Source organism: Periplaneta americana, chromosome 6, assembly GCF_040183065.1.
Source record: "Periplaneta americana isolate PAMFEO1 chromosome 6, P.americana_PAMFEO1_priV1, whole genome shotgun sequence".
Lineage (NCBI taxonomy): Eukaryota > Metazoa > Arthropoda > Insecta > Blattodea > Blattidae > Periplaneta > Periplaneta americana.
In genome coordinates, this window is record NC_091122.1 from 16508464 (window position 1) to 16528657 (window position 20194).

The 20194-nt window shown below is 35.5% G+C and overlaps 1 protein-coding gene across 1 annotated transcript in view; it reads left to right on the top strand.

The window, feature by feature from the left end:
• Positions 1 to 20194, top strand: part of Epac (Exchange protein directly activated by cAMP) — a 643268-nt gene that overhangs the window by 77174 nt on the left and 545900 nt on the right. The window contains exon 2 of the mRNA XM_069827610.1: positions 7070 to 7212. Coding sequence (XP_069683711.1) covers positions 7070 to 7212 — 143 coding nt within the window. The remainder of the gene's footprint in view (positions 1 to 7069; positions 7213 to 20194) is intronic.

The following is a 20194-nucleotide window of genomic DNA, read 5'->3' on the forward strand; positions in this document are numbered from 1 at the left end:
TTGTCGAGGGTCGAAACTGGAATCCTTACACCAGGCATGTCAATTGATGCCCACAGGAGCAAGCGCGCGCTTTAGAGCCTAGTACAACCTGAGCTCTTTACAGCGGAAAGGAAAGAGACAGACGAAAGAGGTGGTATATGCCGCTTGGTCGAGCTATATTCAGGGATGGCCAGCACTGATTCAATATATAAAGGGAAGAGAACTTATTAAAACTGTCTCCATGTTAATTTTTAGATTTGCCTGAGAAGTATAAGTGCATTATAAGAATGTAAGTTTTAATTTTAATGCTCATTTTTCACAAGTTTGATTTTTTAATTCAAAAGAAATATTTTCTCAGCTTTTCGTATAGAAAAATGAAATTTTCAGATATAGGTCTAGTAGCCTTACAGAATGTTTTCGTAAATTTAATATACCGTATATACGTATTACTGAAGATAGTGTATTGAAAATTTTGAAAGTATTGGCATGGAAATTGTTTGTAAGGAAATGAATTAACAAAGCAACTACTGTTACATCATAAGAAAAAAGATACATGCCCATGTGTTGTAAAAATGTCATCTCTATAGCTTCAGCAGATTTTGAAAAAATAATTTAATATTCTGATGATAGGAAGTTGCTCACAAGTATCACCTTAAAAGCATAATGCGATAAGAGTTTTGTTATGTAATATTAGTTACACTTAAAACAGATAGAGTACCTAGGTAACTTTGCTTTGTACTGTAATATTGTTTTGATTAGTTTATTGATTACTTTTGTAAGGCTAAAGATACCATCAATATAAATTCCAACTTATCATGTCGTACTCAATCTCTTTGTTTGGAATATCACTTTCTTTATGAATGATGTGTTTCATCCACTTGATACAGTATAATATTATACTACTATGGAATTTAAGTGAATATTCCTTCTTAACTCTTTATTATATTATTAAGATTTAAAACACAAGTGCAATGTTAAGAAATCAGTGTTAGTACTTTCGTTTCACAGACAATATAGATAATATTAAACAGAAAGAAGCCATATAAAAATAACGACATAAAATTTCACGTTCCGTTTGAAGTTTGTGCACCACTGTTTTCTTAATCCAACAGGCTGCTTATTCATATACACAACCCTTCCTCTTTCCATACTTAGCGCTTGCTGCCCGCGCACGACGTCAAGGTCAGAAAAATGCGCTTGCTTTGACATCACTGCCTTAGACTGACTATGACAAGGCCTATAGCAATATTAAAGTCGGGATCTATAGTAAGAACTTCATCACGAAAGTGGAGGGTGACTGTATTTTGGATCAGTCTGTACTTATCTGTGATTTTTAGTCCCAGGTTGTCTTTGAGCCCGTTATCCCTTACGGGGGTAATTAACGGGGTTCTGCATGAGAAGGGGCTCCTGAATGCAAATGACAATACGTACAACGTGGGCTGCTTGATTCGTAATCAAGGGAGTTCGGAGGTTATGGTATTAGAAATGTCCAGCTCCTTATCTGACTTCTCCGTTACCATGGGAACGACCCGCTCCGAGAAGACTTGGGGATAATTGAGATTCCAATCGAGGAGTTTGACAAAGATGGATGCAACTATTCTTAAGTCATTCTTCCATTAAAGGTGCATTTTAATCCGGTGTTTAACGACGCTTCGTCATCTACGTGGTTTTCTAGCGTCGATGGAATTAGCGATAGCCAGATGGGTCCGAGGATTTTCTATGACTATTACACTTTTACTACGTCACACTACTTTTGACCAATAAAACGGTAGAAAGGACGTCTTTCAATCAATCGTGGCTGCTTATCGCACAATTTTATCGCGTCCCTAGCATTTGTTTAATTTTATCGCGTCCCTAGCATTTGTTTATTTTTATCACTACCCTAGAATTTGTTTCTTTGTTTGCCAACATTTCAAACTGCACTGGTTTGGACGTAAAAAAAAACAGGAAATTACCAACCACTCCAGTCGATGCACAGCACTTTCAAATATGACTCACATTGGCATTCAAGAACAAGAATTAATAAAGATCACTAGTCATAGCTATGCATCTTCCCTGAGACCCTATTTACAAATAAATGAAGAGCACCATTCGGAAATCCTGAATAAGTTGAGGGATACACCATGTACATCAACGAGTTCCACTTCTTTTACGCACACGTCCAATATAACATCAACTGAATCACCAACCACTAAAACATTCAAATTTGAAAATTGTACCTACTTTCAATAATTGTTTCTTTTAAAATTATTCATGTTTATTTTTTATTTCATCATCGATAATTAAAACGTTTCTTGTTTATTTTATCATCCCTAATTAAAACTGTTCTAACACTTGTTTATATTATTTAGGTTATGTTATAGCTTCTGCTGTATGATATTATGAATAGTCACGTATGAGAGATTGTTTAATATTAAAATTTATTGAAAATCATCTGTCAAGTGACGTTGATTACTGGGATTGGGATAATTGAAGTGGAATGCAACTGTTTTAATAAAAATGAAACTGAATCAACAAAGCCTTCTTGACCAGTAACCGTCCACAGAGTTCAATGAAGATTCCATAGTTGGCACAACTGATAAGAAAACAGCTATTCATAACACATTACTGCCATCTACTAGCGTAATATTTATAATGTTGAGATGGTACAAATTTGAAGACAGTTTTGTATTTTCGTAAGTCAATTAATATTTTATTGTATTGGAGTACTTTGTTACTTCTAATATTTATATACTTTCTTCTAATCGTGTAATAGTCAATTAAATCCCACTCGAGTTTTGATTTTCTCTAGATAAATCAAAACCTCTAGTGAAATTACTGTTGAGAATATCTGTCATTTCACTTACATATTAGGAAAAACCTCAGATGAAGTCCAATCTGGTAATCGGTTCAAGCGGGATATCACCGGAATCTTGGATATAAATATGTACATACAGGATGGAAGTAATATAACTGTGTATATTTTAACAAGGTATTTTGCCACCGGCGTAGCTTAGTCGGCACAGGCGCTTGCCTTCTGATACGTAGGTTCGATTCCCGCTTGGGCTGATTACCTGGTTGAGGTTTTTCCGATGTTTTCCCTAACCGTAATGCGAATATCAGGTAATCTATGGCGAATCTCGGTCCCATCTCGCCAAATACTATCTTGTTATCACAAATTCCATCGACGCTAAATAATCTATTAGTTGATACAGCATCATTAAATAACCAACTAGAGATAAGACAGCTTATTCCTTTGATAGAGTACAGTAAACAATTCTAATACCATGTTAGTCCCAAATGAATACTTTTCTCAGGAAAAAGTAATTTTCCCTTGAATGTTAACACTGTTTTACTTGATAAATATTATCTATACTTTTCTGATTTTTACTCTCATCATTAGAGAAACTGATAAGAAATGATTTATCCCTTACAGTTTTAAAATAAGGTGAATGGTTTTCTTGCAATTTAATTAAAGAGATTAAGAGTGTCGTTATTTCCTACCATTATTCGTAAAGATTATGAAACTCGCTTTGTTAGTTCCCTAAACGTTGACTCCTGCAATAAAGTAGGCCTATAACATTAAAACCTAGTTTCATAATAAATTTTTGTGGTAAAAGTTATGTTTTAGTTGGCATGGTAATATCTTACGGCACTGGTGCAATAATGTGGCATGCAGTATTGTGTATGATTGTGACTAACATAATAGATATTTACGATACAATTGGGATAAGGTCGTTATTAATGTGTGCGTGTGAAAGTTTGTACGACGGGAGCATATATTAATAGGGCGTTATCAAACACGTATTGTACAATATTTTATCTACACCCGTTCAGAAATAAAAAAAGTAAGTAAAAATAATTTGACGTTTAAGCATTTTTTTTTGTGAGAAGCAGAAAATTGAAGCTAACTATGTAAGTAGTAGGCCTAGTTGAAATAATGTATTGTAACGCTGTAAATGCATGACAACAACAATGTTGGGTGGACCTGAGATGTTTTTTGTATCTCCTCAAAAGTTTAGTATTCTAGACATGTGGAATTTCTCAATATTCCGGCTCAATTAGATTTTTGTGTTTTCTATTTAAAAAAAAAATATTATTTTTATACAAACTACGTTTAAACACACACTCACTCACTCCCTCTCCCTCTATCTCTATCTCTATATATATTTCCATCTCTCTATATCTCTATATATCTCTACATATCTCTATATATCTCTATCTCTCTATATATATCTCTATCTCTATCTCTCTCTATCTATTTCTCTATATCTCTATCTCTCTATCTATATCTATATATCTCTATCTCTATCTCTCTATCTATATCTATATCTCTATCTTTATCTCTATCTCTCTATATCTCTATCTCTCTCTATATCGCTATCTCTATCTCTCTATCTATATCTCTCTATATCTCTATCTCTCTCTATCTCTATATCTCTATCTCTAGCTCTATCTCTATCTATATCTCTATCTCTCTCTATATCTCTATCTCTCTATAGCTCGATGTCTATATCTCTCTATCTATATCTCTATCTCTATGTCTCTATCTCTATCTCTCTCTATATCTCTATCTCTCTCTATCTCTATCTATATCTCTATCTCTATCTATATCTCCATTTCCCTCTATATCTCTATCTCTATCTATATCTCTCTCTACATTTGTTATGGTTTTACAGTGCAGTGAACAGTTCCGATCAGTGATAATTTATAGCGTCAATGAAATGTGTTCTATAGTGTCAGTGAAATGTGTTACAGAGTGTCAGTGAAATGTGTGCTAAAGTGTCAGTGAAATGCGTCATAGTGCCACTACAGGGAATGAGATGAGAGTAAAGTGAAAGACTATTGAAACTTATGTAGGACCTATAGATAATTATGTAGGTTGTATTGTAAAATTAGGTATTTTATTTTATGTTTTATTATTATTGTGTTAAATTGTATTGTGTATTATTATTGTATTGTGTGTAAAATTGTATATGTGTTGTAAAATTGTATTGCGTATTGTAAATTTTATTGTGTATTGGTTATCATTTTATTGTGTATTGTTAATATTGTATATACCACTGCCACCGGGTGCTTGCCCACTTGCAGTGTAAATAAATACATACATACATCTCGATGTCTATATCTCTCTATATCTCTATCTCTCTCTATCTCTATCTATATCTCTCTATATCTATATCTCTATCTCTATCTCTATGTATATCTCCATCTCTCTATCTATATCTCTATCTCTCTATATCTCTATCTCTACCTATATCTCTATCTCTATCTCTCTCTATATATATCTCTATCTCTATCTCTCTATCTCTATCTATATTTATATCTCTCTGTTTAGATGTTTGAACTACTCGTAGACGTTGGAAGTAACGATTACATGTGGGTTATGAATATAACTGAAGTTGCAATGTTATTACAACCTTTCATTAAAATATCTTGAATTTTACGAATGTTATTAGTGTCGGACACACACACACATGCGCATGCACGCACACACACAGGCAGGAAGCCATTCATCTTTCTTTGAGAGGGAAGCAATCTAATAACTATGCAGTTAGCGAAATTCTGAAAACCGGAAATGAAATGTAAGACCTTTATGGAAAAGAGGCGTAACTTCAGCGCTGAGACCTTTTAATGGGAAATTAATGCGACCCTCTGGGATGTAATAAGAGTAAGAAGTCCGAATCTAGCTCTCAAACTTCAGTGAAATCTTGAAATGAAATTATAGATACATTAAACTATTTATTTGTTTATACCCGACAAGAAAAGAGGTTTTTGTATTCCGCCGTCATCACTACCAATAATAATAATAATAATAATAATAATAATAATAATAATAATAATAATAATAATAATAATAATAATGATACTTAAACTAGTGATAGCATGTGGCTCGGCCGCCTACCGTCGAATGATGTTTCGGGACTTTTAAACTGCCTGGTACATACATACATACATACATACATACATACATACATACATACATACATACATACAGTAGGACTGGATGGCGCAGTCGGTAGAGTGCTGGTCTTCTATGTCCGAGGTTGCGGGTTCGATCCCGGCCCAGGTCTATGATATTAAAGTGTGCTTAAATGCGACAGGCTTATGTCAGTAGATTTACTGGCATGTAAAAAAACTCCTGCGGGACAGAATTCCGGCACACTGTCGACGCTGATATAATCTCGACAGTTGCGAGCGTCGTTAAATAAAACATTTAGGTTATTTTACGACGCTCTATCAACATCTTCGGTTATTTAGCGTCTGAATGAGATGGAGGTGATAACGCCAGTAAAATGAGTCCGGGATCCAGCACCGAAAGTTACCCAGCATTTGCTCACATTGGGCTGAGGGAAAATCTCGGAAAAAAACCTCGACCAGATAACTTGCCCCAACCGGGAATCGAACCCGGGCCACCTGGTTTCGCGGCCAGACGCGTGGACTTAAATAGAACATAATAAATTAAATACATACAAACATAGCATACATACATACATACATACATACATACATACATACGCACATAATGTGTACAGTGTTCGACATTGTTTTGTAGTTACACTTGAGATGAATCACTGCTGTAAACCATTCAATAAAACAAGCTTTCACTTATACTGCCATTTCGTAGCAAAACAATACAAAACACAGATACGCGCTAGTGATTGAATAACAAATTAAAAGTACCAAATTTTAAGAATACAGTATATATCCAAATGAATTGAAATTCGGTCAAGAATTGTTCATTTTAATATTGTTTAATATTGTAATATAACATTATAGAGAATGTGTTTTTGTCTTTTCATCCAATAAAGAATAATCCAAATAGTCGACACTGTCCTTTGCGTTTCAGGAGTGGTCTCTTATTCCACTACAGCCAATTAGAAGCAACTGATGTTACCGTCGAACTTAATAAAGAATATCGGTAATACTGCAAAGCATGCTTGTGTTGAAGCCAAATATCAAGCGCCTTGTCGAATTGTGTAGTTAACAAAATTAAACAAAAGGCAGTGCATGTAGTGGCGTTGCTATGGAAACAGTTCCTACAACATATTTGGCTTATAGCTTGTGTGTTAGGAAGCTGTTTGTTGATGAAATCAATGTTTTTGTGCAGGCCGAGCGACCGCAACTTGGTGGACGTGGACGTGATCTCGCAGAGGCTGAGGCGCGTGGAGCAGTTGGACCGCCTGCCACACGCTGTGCTGCAGCAGCTCGCCTTCTGCGGCTACTACGAGGACTTGGAGAAGGGCGTCACCTGTGAGTACTGCTCAGAGCTGAATCGGCTCACAAAGTCACCTATAGCATCACTTAAATCAACGAGTTGTTTCACAAGTTCTCAAATTCCTGAATTGACCAGGTTATTAAGCAAGTCTAAGATATTAAGCAAGTTCTACTCAAATCAATGAACTGTTTTATTTGTCGTCAGATCTTTGAATAGGCTCACAAATTCAAAGTCGATTTGAGTCACCTGTAAGTACGATTCAAATCACTGAGTTGTTTCACGAGTAGTCAAATCTTGCAATTCTCATCATATTGATTTAATTTATCTGTAAGTTAAATCACGAATCCGTCCAATACTAGAATTTAATCAAATCTCTATTTTATACAGGGTGTTTCCGAGGTGGTGTTACAAACTTTCAGGGATTATGGCGAAAGGCTCATGCATCAATTTGAGATAAGGAATCCTGGTCCGGTAATCACCGAGTCGAAAGTTACAAATTACAAGTTACAAGTGTGGAATTGTAATTTAGCATCACGTGCCCACCTTCCCTTAACCTTTGTAACAGTCGTGGAAAGATGGTATGGGCCGGATGTCTCCTACGTGGGTTACTTGACCCGATACAATCTGTGAGCTTGTCTACAGTTCCCATTGGCTCATACGTATTCGAAAATCAGGTCTGCTAATTCCGCTCTCGTGTACTCCTCCATTTCACTAGGACTGATCGACTGGACACTGCAACTTGTACACACACACTGCTGTCTACAGACGTGCATATCAGGACCGACCATGTCCGTTACACATTACGCTATCTGCATTGCTTTAGTGTAGTTTCCTGTCCCCATCCCTCAGACAGCGCACTGAACGGAATACTGTAAGTAGACAACGTAAACAACGTCAGATGAATACAGTATGTGTAAGATAAATACACATAAAGAAGGTGTACAGAGGAATAAAATTATTCTATTTCCACACAACTATTTTTTCTTGTAACTTCGGACTCAGTCATTTCCGGACCATGCTTCCTTGTCTCAAATTGGTACATGTGCCCTTCCCCATCATCCCTGGAAGTTTGTAACACCACCTCGGAAACACCCTGTAGATATATGATCGCGACTTCCGTATACATGTGAGCCTTACGTCTTCTACACTATACTTGGTTGGGTAATAACCAAAGCTCGGAACTTGAGGACTTGTGTCTTTACACGTGGTTAAGCGACCGGACTCCAATATCAACAAACTCCCGCTTCCAGCACGGAGGTACTGTCAGGTATGATGGAACAACATATTGATAGTATTACGGTAGGTTGAAACACGTAATTTTATGGCATAGCCTATAATATATAATAAAAATAAACATGGGGTAGCTCAGTGGGAGAGCGTTGGTACGTTTAACCAAAGGTCCCGGGTTCGATACCCGGCCCCGGAACAATTTTTCCCTCGAAATTATTCAAATTAACTTTACAGGGAGTTATTCCTGAAAGCTTAATTTTCATGAGAAATATTTGAACTTTACTGTTCTCCTCTGTACATTTTATTACAGTATATGACTACGTACATTCCAAGATTTTCGAACCTATAACTTCTTCGTCTGTTAGTTAAACATGATACGAAACGAGAAAAAATTATTTCCACGTTACATGAATTGTTGGGAGCAAACTTACAATACTGAATATTTTCACTGCCACTGTTTTCGTTCGATTTTGAGCAGTTGCTAGCTGATCTGGTATCTGAGAAAGATAAGTATATCCTCAATTTTTCTGGAAAATAGTTTTCAATTTGTGTGTCACTACTAGGGCAGATCCCTCTACGACTTGACTATGGAAAAATTTTTCACCAATTTAAGGGACTGCAATGTCTTTCAATGAATGCCTCTAGTTTGTGTGTGGCACAACTTACAAAATATAAACTCTCCATTCGAAAGCAAATAATGTATCTTCTCCGAATTCCTCGATGAAATTCTGTAACAAAAGTTAAAAAAAAAATGTATTTTTAAACTCTATAATAGGCTAACACGTATTTTCTAATTCTTTAAACAGACCGTTTACCTGTAATTCTCTGAATGTCACTGGCTTCGAAATCCCATCCGTGTACCTGTTATTCGATGTGACCACTTTCTTAACACATACGACTGTCCCTGAGTACTTCCAGCGTGAGCTTTGTGTTGTACAGCTGTCAAAAGAAAAAGTGGCCGCTCTCTTGAAACAAAGTTCCCTTCGGGTATCTTCGTTACAATTCGGAGACAGGCGATGTTATATGTTGTTGGACCACGTTGCCTGATATCTACAGTTATAATTGAAGTATTTTGTGTGTTATTCAATAGCGTAATGGTAGCGTTCAGGCCTCTTATTCGTGAGGTCCTGCGTTCGACTACAAACTCGTGCTTTTTATGTTATTTTTTGTTCTGTTTTTGAGAGAGACAAACTATACATAATGGCTCCTTTCTCTTTTACGATTAGTTTAATAATTAACATCAGGTTCATTAATATATTATGCCAGGTCTTTATCATTATGATATTGTGGCTGCAAATGGAAAGAAAAAAGATTTTATTCTCAATAAAAATATCTTTCGTGGCATAAACAAAACAAACTTACTGGCGTCGGCCTTAAAACATTCAAACAATTAAGCGTTCAAAAAACAAAACAAAAAGCCACAATTCAATATTTAGTCTATCTTCCTCTTATCTCGATCATCTTGCAGTCGAGTGGGCATGGAATTGACTAGTCTTTGCAAATAGCGACTGTTGTTAGACACGATATTCCAGGCATTCTAAACATACATACATGTGTTCTGTCCATGGGCAGGTCTTTCATTTCAAACCCAGCAATCTCCAATCTTTCCTATTTTCTGGCTTCCTCTTAGTCTCCGCATATGATCCACATATCCTAATGTCGTCTATTCTTCTTTTCAACCAGAGACCCAACTAATTCCTTTTTCTCTTTCTAATCAGTTTCAGCATCATTCTTTCTTCACTCACTTTTTCAAACACAATTTTATTTCTTATTCTGTCTGTCCACTTCACACGCACCGTTCTTCTCCACATACACATTTCAAATGCTTCAATTCGTTTCTCTTCATTTCGTCGTAATGCCCATGTTCCTTCCCCATACGATGCCACACTCCACACAAAGCACTTCACTAGTCTCTTCCTTAGTTATTTTTCCAGAGGTCCGCAGAAGATCCTTCTTCTTCTATTAAAAGCTTCCTTGGTTCATGTTTGCAGTTTTTCTTGGGAAGGATAGGCCTAAATGCGGTAACATCCCGTTGCTTTCCGCACACCACTATCTCTTTCGCATCTCATTAAATTCCAGGGGGCCCAAGCGTGGAGATGAGGAGAGTGGATTTGACTAATTGGGCCCGGACTTCACCGAATGTCACGGCAAGAGTTAAATATTAATTCTATCAGGATGTATGACCCGATCAGAGACCGGGAAATCTCAGTTAGCCTTTGCCCCCCGCAAAGCTTCTACGAATCATCAGAAAATCTTAGAGTGTGATTGGGCCAATTTTTCCGAAAATGTTTCCACACTTTTACTCTCGTAGCTCAGCGAACGAACGTCGAAATTTAGATGTCAACGTCTCGGGTTCAATTCCTCGTTACTCCTTTTCATTTTATTGTGGTTCAAGATAGTATAATGTAATAATACAGAAAGAAAAGCTAATAGCAGTATTATGCAACTCGATTTTTCTAAACCTAATATTAAATTTATGTTATTTATATCGCTAAAGAACGATTAAAATATAAATAACTTGAATATTATTTATACAGTATCACTAAAGAACGATAACAGAATATAAATGATAAATATCGGTTTGTTTAATTAGTATAAGATATTATATAATACGTATTTAATTATCTAAATAAAATAACCTATTTTACAAAGAAAGATGGTTATTTTTGTTATAATAATTACTTACATAAAATACAGATTATTTATATTGCGAAAGAACAATAACAATATAAATAACTTGAATATTATTTTATAATGCTAATGAAGGAAAACAGAATATAAATGATAACTTGAATATTATTTATATCGCTAAAGAACGATAACAGAATATAAAAAACGTGAATATTATTCATATCGGAATTTCACAGATTTATTACAGATGTATTTAAGAAATTGTAGAAGAATAGTAATTAGTAACAGTGTCCTATTTATTCTTCTTGGAGCCAAATTTGTAACTTTTAAAAGTGTGGTTACTATGTTGAAGTGTATGTGTTGTAACGGATGCTTGATTTGTTATGTATGTGATTCAGTTATGGGATGCTTGATGTCGTCGCAATGTCGTAATTATAGTTTGATTGTGTTTGTGTGACTATTGTGTATTAATTTATGATGTATGGTACGGAAAGCTGCATATTTGTGTTATAGAAGTGTTACGTATGTGTGTTGTTAATGTTTTTGTATGTTTAAAATTGATACCTGATATTTGTTTTGCAATCGCAATGCCTAATTTACGGATTGTTTATGTTTTGTTTACATCGCGTAAGCTAATTTAATTTTCTTTTCCATTTCTCTTTATGCTTATCTTTTTTATGTATAAAACTATAGCCCTAACATACATATGTAAAATAGGGCTAACCCCCATTGGAGATACTGTAGCTACAATAGTAATAATTATTATTCATATCGTTATAAAACGATAACAGAATATAAATGATGACTTGAATTTTATTCATATCTCTAAAGAAGGATAACAAAATATAAATAACGTGATATCCATAAAGAACGATAACTGAATATAAATGATAATTTGAATAGCATTTACATCGCTAAAGAACGATTAAAAAATAAAATGAAAACTTGAAGAAGGCCCGAACCCGCAACCTTTGAATCATTAAACAAGCACTTTACCGCTGGTCTACGAGGCGCAGATATGGAACACTTTCATAGTTCCGGAACTGCTTGTACAAGCACATGCATCGTGTAACATCGCCGCGACCCGAAGTGGACTTTGAAAATATTCTCTGTTCACGAGTGCGGCCACTTTTTTTTTTTGACAGCTGTACCTGTAACCTTACTCATGCACACGACACACAAGTCCCCAAGTTCCGAGCTTTGGTAATAACATGAACTATTACATGGAGAAATCTATCGGTGTCCGTTATTGTATGCTTCAATTAAGTGTCACTGGAACGAATCGTTTTCCTAATTTCTCATTTTAAAATGAGACAATTTTATAAACTCTAGCATGAATTTTGAGGACGTCATGAACATTGATGTGGTCTGGCAGCTGGACTGCTTACTCCGCACTCTACCTTCACGTGCATGGGACGAGGCATAAGATAATCCCGACTAGAGCGTTGCTATGACGACGTTATTCACGGTAAACATGGACATGGCAGCTCTCACAAGTAGCGCAAATTGCAACAGCGCGAGTTCTGTTGAGAAATATAACTTATGAACGCCGACAGAAGCTGCAGTACGTTACATAGACTAGCTAGGACCTATCTGCTTCAGACTGTGAAAGAAACATACTTGTAGCAATAACTATTAACGCGAAATTCTGGAACAAACATCTTTATGAAATGATCATAAGAATCTCAAGTACGTATGTATTGCATGTGTATGTATACCATATAATATATCTATGCATATATGTGCACCTATATACAGGGTGATCCAAACGCCCATACAAAAATTTTAAAATGTGGCAGAGGGTATAAATAATATATTTTTTTCCTAACAACGTTAAGTCTGTGTAGCATCTTTAGCACGGTAGGCAACTCGAAATTCGGGACAGCTGCGCCGCACATAACGTAATTATTATCACAGCGTTTTTCTACACACCCGGTGTGCAATTACAAGACGTGTTCAAAATAATAATCATTGACCTGTAAACAGACCTCACAACGACGAATCATTTTATTGTCAGACTCGCAAAGATCTCAGGATTAGAACGAATCTTGTTCAGTGCGACCATAATCCTGTTACTTTCCCCTCGTCAATCACTGGTGTAGCATATACTAACATACCCATGTGACTCCAAGGGGAAAACATCAAGGCTGTTGAGGTCTGGTGATGTTAATGACCAGGCAGCAGGTCCTCCTTGACCAATCCACCTTCTTGGAAATTAAGAATGATGCGTGTTAAATCCACTGGGCAACTATCATGTTGAAACTAATTACCGTCCCTCAGTGCCAAAGGTACCTCCTCTAGACGCAGTAACGACGCGATGTTATTCCGTCCTAAAAAAAAAAAATATATATATATATATATTCGTTGTGTTTTCATAATATGTTATCCTTTTAAATTCTTGCACGGGCTATTGAATCATGCGGTATACTGTACTTGGTACATGCACGAGTATGTATATAGAATATGTATGTGTGCATGTGTGCTTATGTACGCGTGTATGTGTGTATGAAAGCAAGCATATTGGTTTGTGTATTTTTAAGCTGTCTTAACACTTCGGTTTTTCTGGCAATAATTAATTTCAAAAGTATTATTTACAGTTTTAAGATCTATGTACTGGTTGGATGATCGTCAGGGCCGGGTATTTATGGAGATCGCGAAAATCACAACATAATAGATATACAAAAGATTTTTAATAATGTTTACGAATTAAGTGATTCTGATTAATAATATGCGGATAAAACAATCGCGATAAATCGCAAAATAGAGTAAAATGAACAATTCGGAATTATTACTATTGCGTCGTTTTATAGCGAATTTCATATTCTGAGTTTTTTAGGATTTTTTTTTTCACTTGAACTTGTTATATATCCAAGTAGATTACATTACATGGTATTCCAGGTGTTTTGATTACAATAGTGAACTCAAAAGACGGAGAATTCAACATTTCACTAATAATTTGAAAGTGTTAATTTGAGGGCTGAAAGTGTTTTTTAGTTTTTACTTAATGTGTGTTAAATACAGTCTCAATTCAACAAATATTGTATATTGCCCATACCACACCTTTACCAGAATCCAACGAACCTTTAATGTTAATTATTTGGAAAGTAATATTCATACCGAGTTAATACGCCAATTCCAAAATAATTGTATTTTCCAAAATTTCCATTAATCTCCGCCAAGAATACAAATCAATCTCCAACAATCTCCGCCGACACCAAAATAAAAAAACACGATTGTTAACATTAATCTCCATAAATACCTGCACCTGATGATCGTTCACCTCCACTGAGTCACATGGACATGAGCTTAGTAGTTGATTGGTAGGCCTTTGGACGTCCTAGGGCCGTCGCACCGCAAATGCTTATTTATTATTATTATTATTATTATTATTATTATTATTATTATTATAATTATTATTATTATTATTATTATTAAAGTTTGTGTTACGGCAATTCATTTCAGAAGTGAAAGTTGTATTGACAAAGAATATTATCTTTCCTTTGATTAATGTCTTGCATCTAATGTCATTGTGTCTCGGTTTCGTGGAAGCAGGGGCTATATCTTTATCACAGGCAATAGTTGCTTTGTTCCGTATAAAGCAATTAAACCTGCCTTAATGAGGAACTCTGGCACACATTAGTCTGGAAGATCAGTTGTGGTGTCATTTGTTAATGAAGTTGTTGCACTAACCGTTAACTATGACCTCGCTCTTTGAAATGTTGATAAGAGTTACATAACTGTTCAGACTTGGCTACGAACCATTGCTTCCTGTCGAGAATAGTAATATGCGTTACAAGAGCGGTATGTTGAAATTTTCATGTTCGAGGAAAAGTTTGAAAAAGCGAAACATAGTTGAGCCTTTTTAATTTCCGAGAGTTGAAAGAAAACATACCGCTCGTGTATCGTACATTATTTTGTGCGAAGATCGTTTATTACATACCTGAAAGAGGAATTTCTAATTAGTTGCAATGAAATCTCCATTTTGGTTTCTGTTCAATGACGACAAATTTGCAAATATATATATATATATATATATATATATATATCTTCAACATTGTTGCTTTAAAATGTTTTCAGTGTTTACTATACTCCAGCAGGCCGTGATATACGTCTGTCTTTTTTCCCCCCAGTCTATGATGAGTCTGGAATCCTGTTGATTTTTTCACGGCTTCCTTAATGTTACTTGCATCACGAATGCAGTAACTTTAGTGGAGTTGTAGACTTTACTTAATTTTTGCAAATATTTAAAAACAATAATTAAGAGTGCAATTTAGGTGAAATTGCAGTGGTAAGTTTCCAATTTATAATTATGACTATATTGAACGTCTCTAAAAATAATATGTTAAAAGCCTAAAGCAGTAAAATCAATATGTCACTTAAGCGGTAAGAAGAGGGAAATTGTTATGTGTGTTAGGTTGGGAATACTGAATGTGGAATTTTAGACTTTCCGCGGATTGGTTTTGTGCGGAAACCAAGCAAATACGCACGATCTCGCACAAAATAATATAGATAATACAAAACAAATGTTTGAAATCTACACGTCACGCAACATCCTAATAAATATATTTGTTCATGCTAGGCCTATATTGGATGTAATGAATTCCAAAAAAATGCCACACTTGTTTAAAGCTTGCAAGACTAATACCTACGTAATGTTACTCCAGTTTCATAAAGTACGTTCCATTGAATCTAGGTGATTTTTTTTTTCTTTCCTTCGCTACGAAGGAGTCCGAAGGCTAGCACACCAACCGCTACTGGCTTACTACACTTTGCGAATGATTTTGGACGCAGAATACGTCTTTCCCCGCACAGAGTATAGGCAATCGTTCCGGGATCCGTGGTAAAACAAAAAATGACAGAATTTCAAATGCTAAATGTTATTACTAATTGGACCATAAACCAATGTAACTTTGTGATCACGCCAAATGACGCCACCTCCCCTCGCTATGGGTATGGCGGCGCCGTATTTGCTTATAAAATTAGCAGTTCCACGCTGCTTCTCTCAGCAATATCTCGGCATCGAGAGCAGCTGTGGACTTCTGCGACCACTCATTTGATTTGTAATCGCGAGTTATGCAATGTTAAAGTGATCATATATACCGAAACTCGAGCTGCAGTGATTACATGCGACAGACAGCCTATGAAGTAAGGAGACGGAGGGAAGGTACTTGGCATGAAAACTACAACCAGTGGTGGTTCCTGTACTAACATCTTGATCAATCCCGCGGATAAAAATCTCAACCTTTGCTGTATCAGTAATGTCACTGGTGTCATCAAGAGTCAGTGAATAATATACCATTTTTCTTGCTTCTTTTTTTAACCTATCTTTTGAATATAATCAGGAATTTTCTAAATTCTTCTCTCGATACTTGGTCGAGAAATTTATAGTTTTTCAAAATTAAACATTTCTTATGGACAAGTTATTTAAGCTCTTTAATCATTACTCTTTTGAGAAATTCTGTTCTATTAAAAGGCTTTAGAGCACGAGGTATTTCAAACCCCATTAGGTAGCTGACTCCCTTACATTTGTTTATCTCATCTTTCGCTTTCTGGCTATGACTTAAGACATGTCAATTCCTGGCGTTTAACAGTTCGTTGGCACATAATATTGAATCGGTTTTTCTACAATATTATTATTAAATGAATAACTAATAAATAATTGTCTTCATCTAAAGATTTATAAGATTAAAATTGAGATAAAACCTAATAATTTTATTCTTCTAAGGAGAAGATCTAAAAATATCAATATTCATGCACGTACAGAAGAATTATAGAAACACATACTTAGTGGTCAGTAATAATAATAATAATAATAATAATAATAATAATAATAATAATAAATTATTCAGCGTGACAATTAATAACGCTGAGCAAAGTAAAGACATTACATTTTGTCCGACAGAACAACAAATAAGTTCTTCTCATTCTTTACGAAACCACCTCTTACTGCTTGTAGAGACAGAGTTTATAGAGCGACATGATACCGCCACTGCTTGCCTTCAGTACGTGAATAAAACACACAGTAATGCACTGGAAACTCCTCGTACCCGTTTGAATGTCTGTGTTTACACGATGTAATCACGACACTCGCTTTGGTCACCGCTGATACACACGTACGATACACTTTGAATGAACCATAATGAATTTTTTTTTTTTTTTGTGGTCTGGGACTAATTTCTGAATTTCGCTTCGTATGAAGAGGAAATATAGACTTATGCCTTTAGCATACTCTTAATTGATTATTCGTATCATAGATTCATACTCGCCATGATATGGATATTTTATGTTAACAACATCAATAAAAGTTATGATGTGCTTTCACATCTCTGTATTTACTTCACACCATAACTATTTATATTTGCCTCCAATTATACTAATATCTCGAAGATATGTCAAGTGGTTGCTCCCTAATGACAATAAACTAATATTGATACTGATACTGCTATTAAATTAACTCAACATTGTTACTATAATTCTTTTTTCATAGTCCATTTTTAAGTCACAATTATTATTCACCTTAATATTTCTGCCTTCTCGTAAATTCTTCTAAATATATCCATTCACACTTTTCATCATAGTTAAACCTCCGCTGAAGTTAATTTCTGTATTCTGTTCACTTCTACAAAACTACAATAGTACATTATGCAACGAGCCTATAATGGTAGTAATTAAAACGCGAGTATGTTTATGAAACGAGCGCAAGCGAGTTTCATAATTTTCATACGAGCGTCTTAATTACCATTATAGTCAGTTTCACACGACTTTTTATGCTCGACCATATTTCTAACTTGAAATTATTCATAAGTATTCATGTTATTCTTATCTGACTGAGGAGCGGAACTGACCTTGTGCAATACCTCGTAAATTGTGAGATGTGCGCAGACGCGAAAGTATTGATTTTTTCCGAGAAACAAATGTCGACATTGACCTTGATATAATCTAGAGAGTAAAATAAACATTAATCTTGATATAACCTTAAAATTGAATTAGACGTTGAAAAACGAGATGACAAGTTGAATTTATTTGAATATTATTTACAATTAACGCTAATTATTGTAGTAAGTAACAGAACTAGTTGTCTTTCGATTGCATATCCGAGAATAATCGATACTTGCACTTTCATATTGCTACAATGGTATTTTCTGATTGGTGGAAAACCTGAACTTTAATGAATAGGTGTACTTTAATGAGGTCCATTAAAGAGCTGCTACCAGGTGTATAATTAATACATTTCGGCATGGTCGAGCATAAACACTTTTACAGTTCTTCCCAAGTCTTGTTACAAAATCCAAGTTCACTTTTCTTCGATCACTCTGTATGTACTATAACGTAATAAGAGTAAATAAAACACTGATAATGAACGACAATATTTCCGTTGAAACAAAACTTCGTATTCGAAACACATGAGAATCGATTAACTGCATGTGATGGGAGTTACCATGGATACAGTAGAAGTCTGGCTTGTGCCTCGTCTTAAGAAAAGTCTTTATAAGGAAAGTTTTCTGGTTATGGGCTATCAAAATGAAAGATGGTTTTCGGAGCGTTGAAAAATCACTCTATTAAGTTTCTAAGCGAGACAATAAACTAATCCGGGTGTGAAGCTGTTGCACTGTTTCGGGAAAAGAGAAAAGTTTCCCACTCCGTCTTGAAAAGTTTGCCGCGAAAGAGACATTTCAGCCACCGAGTAGAATATCTGATTCCAATCAATCTCTGCCACTCCTTTGTGAAAGGATGGCTAAAAAATGTAATGGAGAAGCAATAGTCAATACAATGTATACACTTAAAAATAAACAGTGCAGTTTATCTTGAGCATTTAAATTTTATGACTTGTATAGTAAAAATGAAAAACCGCATTTCACCCGAATACCGTTATCAGTTTTAGAGGATCAACAAGCTTGCTATGAAACCCTGAGTTCACAGGTTCCAACCTTACCGAGGGATATGGTTTTTAAGAGCGAGATTTCCGGAATGGAAGGACTCTACGCAAATTTATAGGCCACTTCTCCTCCTTGTTATAATTAAGTTTTTCAGTCTTTATTCTAGTTTACCATTTCCTAATGTGACTAAATTTTAAGAGCAATAAGATCCTTAATATGATTTCTTCATTACTGGCAGCATATATACAGGGTGTTTCCGAGGTGGTGTTACAAACTTTCAGGGATGATGGGGAAGGGCACATGTATCAATTTGAGATAGGAACCCTCGTCCGGAAATGACCGAGTTGAAAGTTACAAGCAAAAATAGTTGTGTGGAAATGAAATAATTTTATTCCTCTGTACACCTTATTTATGTGTGTTTATCTGTACATCTTACACATACTGTATTCATTTGGCGTTGTTTACGTTGTCTACTTACAGTATTCCATTCAGTGCGCTGTCTGAGGGTGGGGACAGGAAACTACACCAAAGCAATGCAGATAGCGTAATGTGTAACGGACATGGTCGGTCCTGATATGCACGTCTGTGGACAGCAGTGTATGTGTACAAGTTGCAGTGTCCAGTCGATCAGTCCTAATGAAATGGAGGAGTACACGAGAGCGGAATAAGCAGACCTGATTTTCGAATACGGATGAGCCGATGGGAACAGTAGACAAACTCACAGATTGTATCGGGACAAGTACCCACGTAGGAGACATCCGGCCCATACCATCTTTCCACGATTGTTCCAAAGGTTAAGGGAAGGAGGGCACGTGGTGCGAAATTACAATTACATTTCCATATAACTATTTTTACTTATAACTTTCGACTCAGTCATTTCCGGACCAGGGTTCCTTATCTCAAATTGATACATGTACCCTTCGCCATCATCCCAGAAAGTTTGTAACACCACCTCGGAAACACCCTGTATATACAATATATATAATTTCATAGCAGTGTTCCTGAATTAATATTTGTTTTGTAGATTATATTTTGATATTACATAATTTCCAGTAAAATTTTCCCCCTTTTCTTGATCTAATTATGATTATCAGTAAACCTTGAAGTATTGGATTCTACTTCGTTTGATTGGAAAATTTAAATTCTGCCATGTTAAAAACCACAATTCCACTGTGAATGTTAGCATGTAATGAAACTACTTCTCTACTGTGCATATTGCTGTACTGTAGTTACGAATGTCATCTGTCCACACTTGCGAATATACGGCACTTCTGAATTT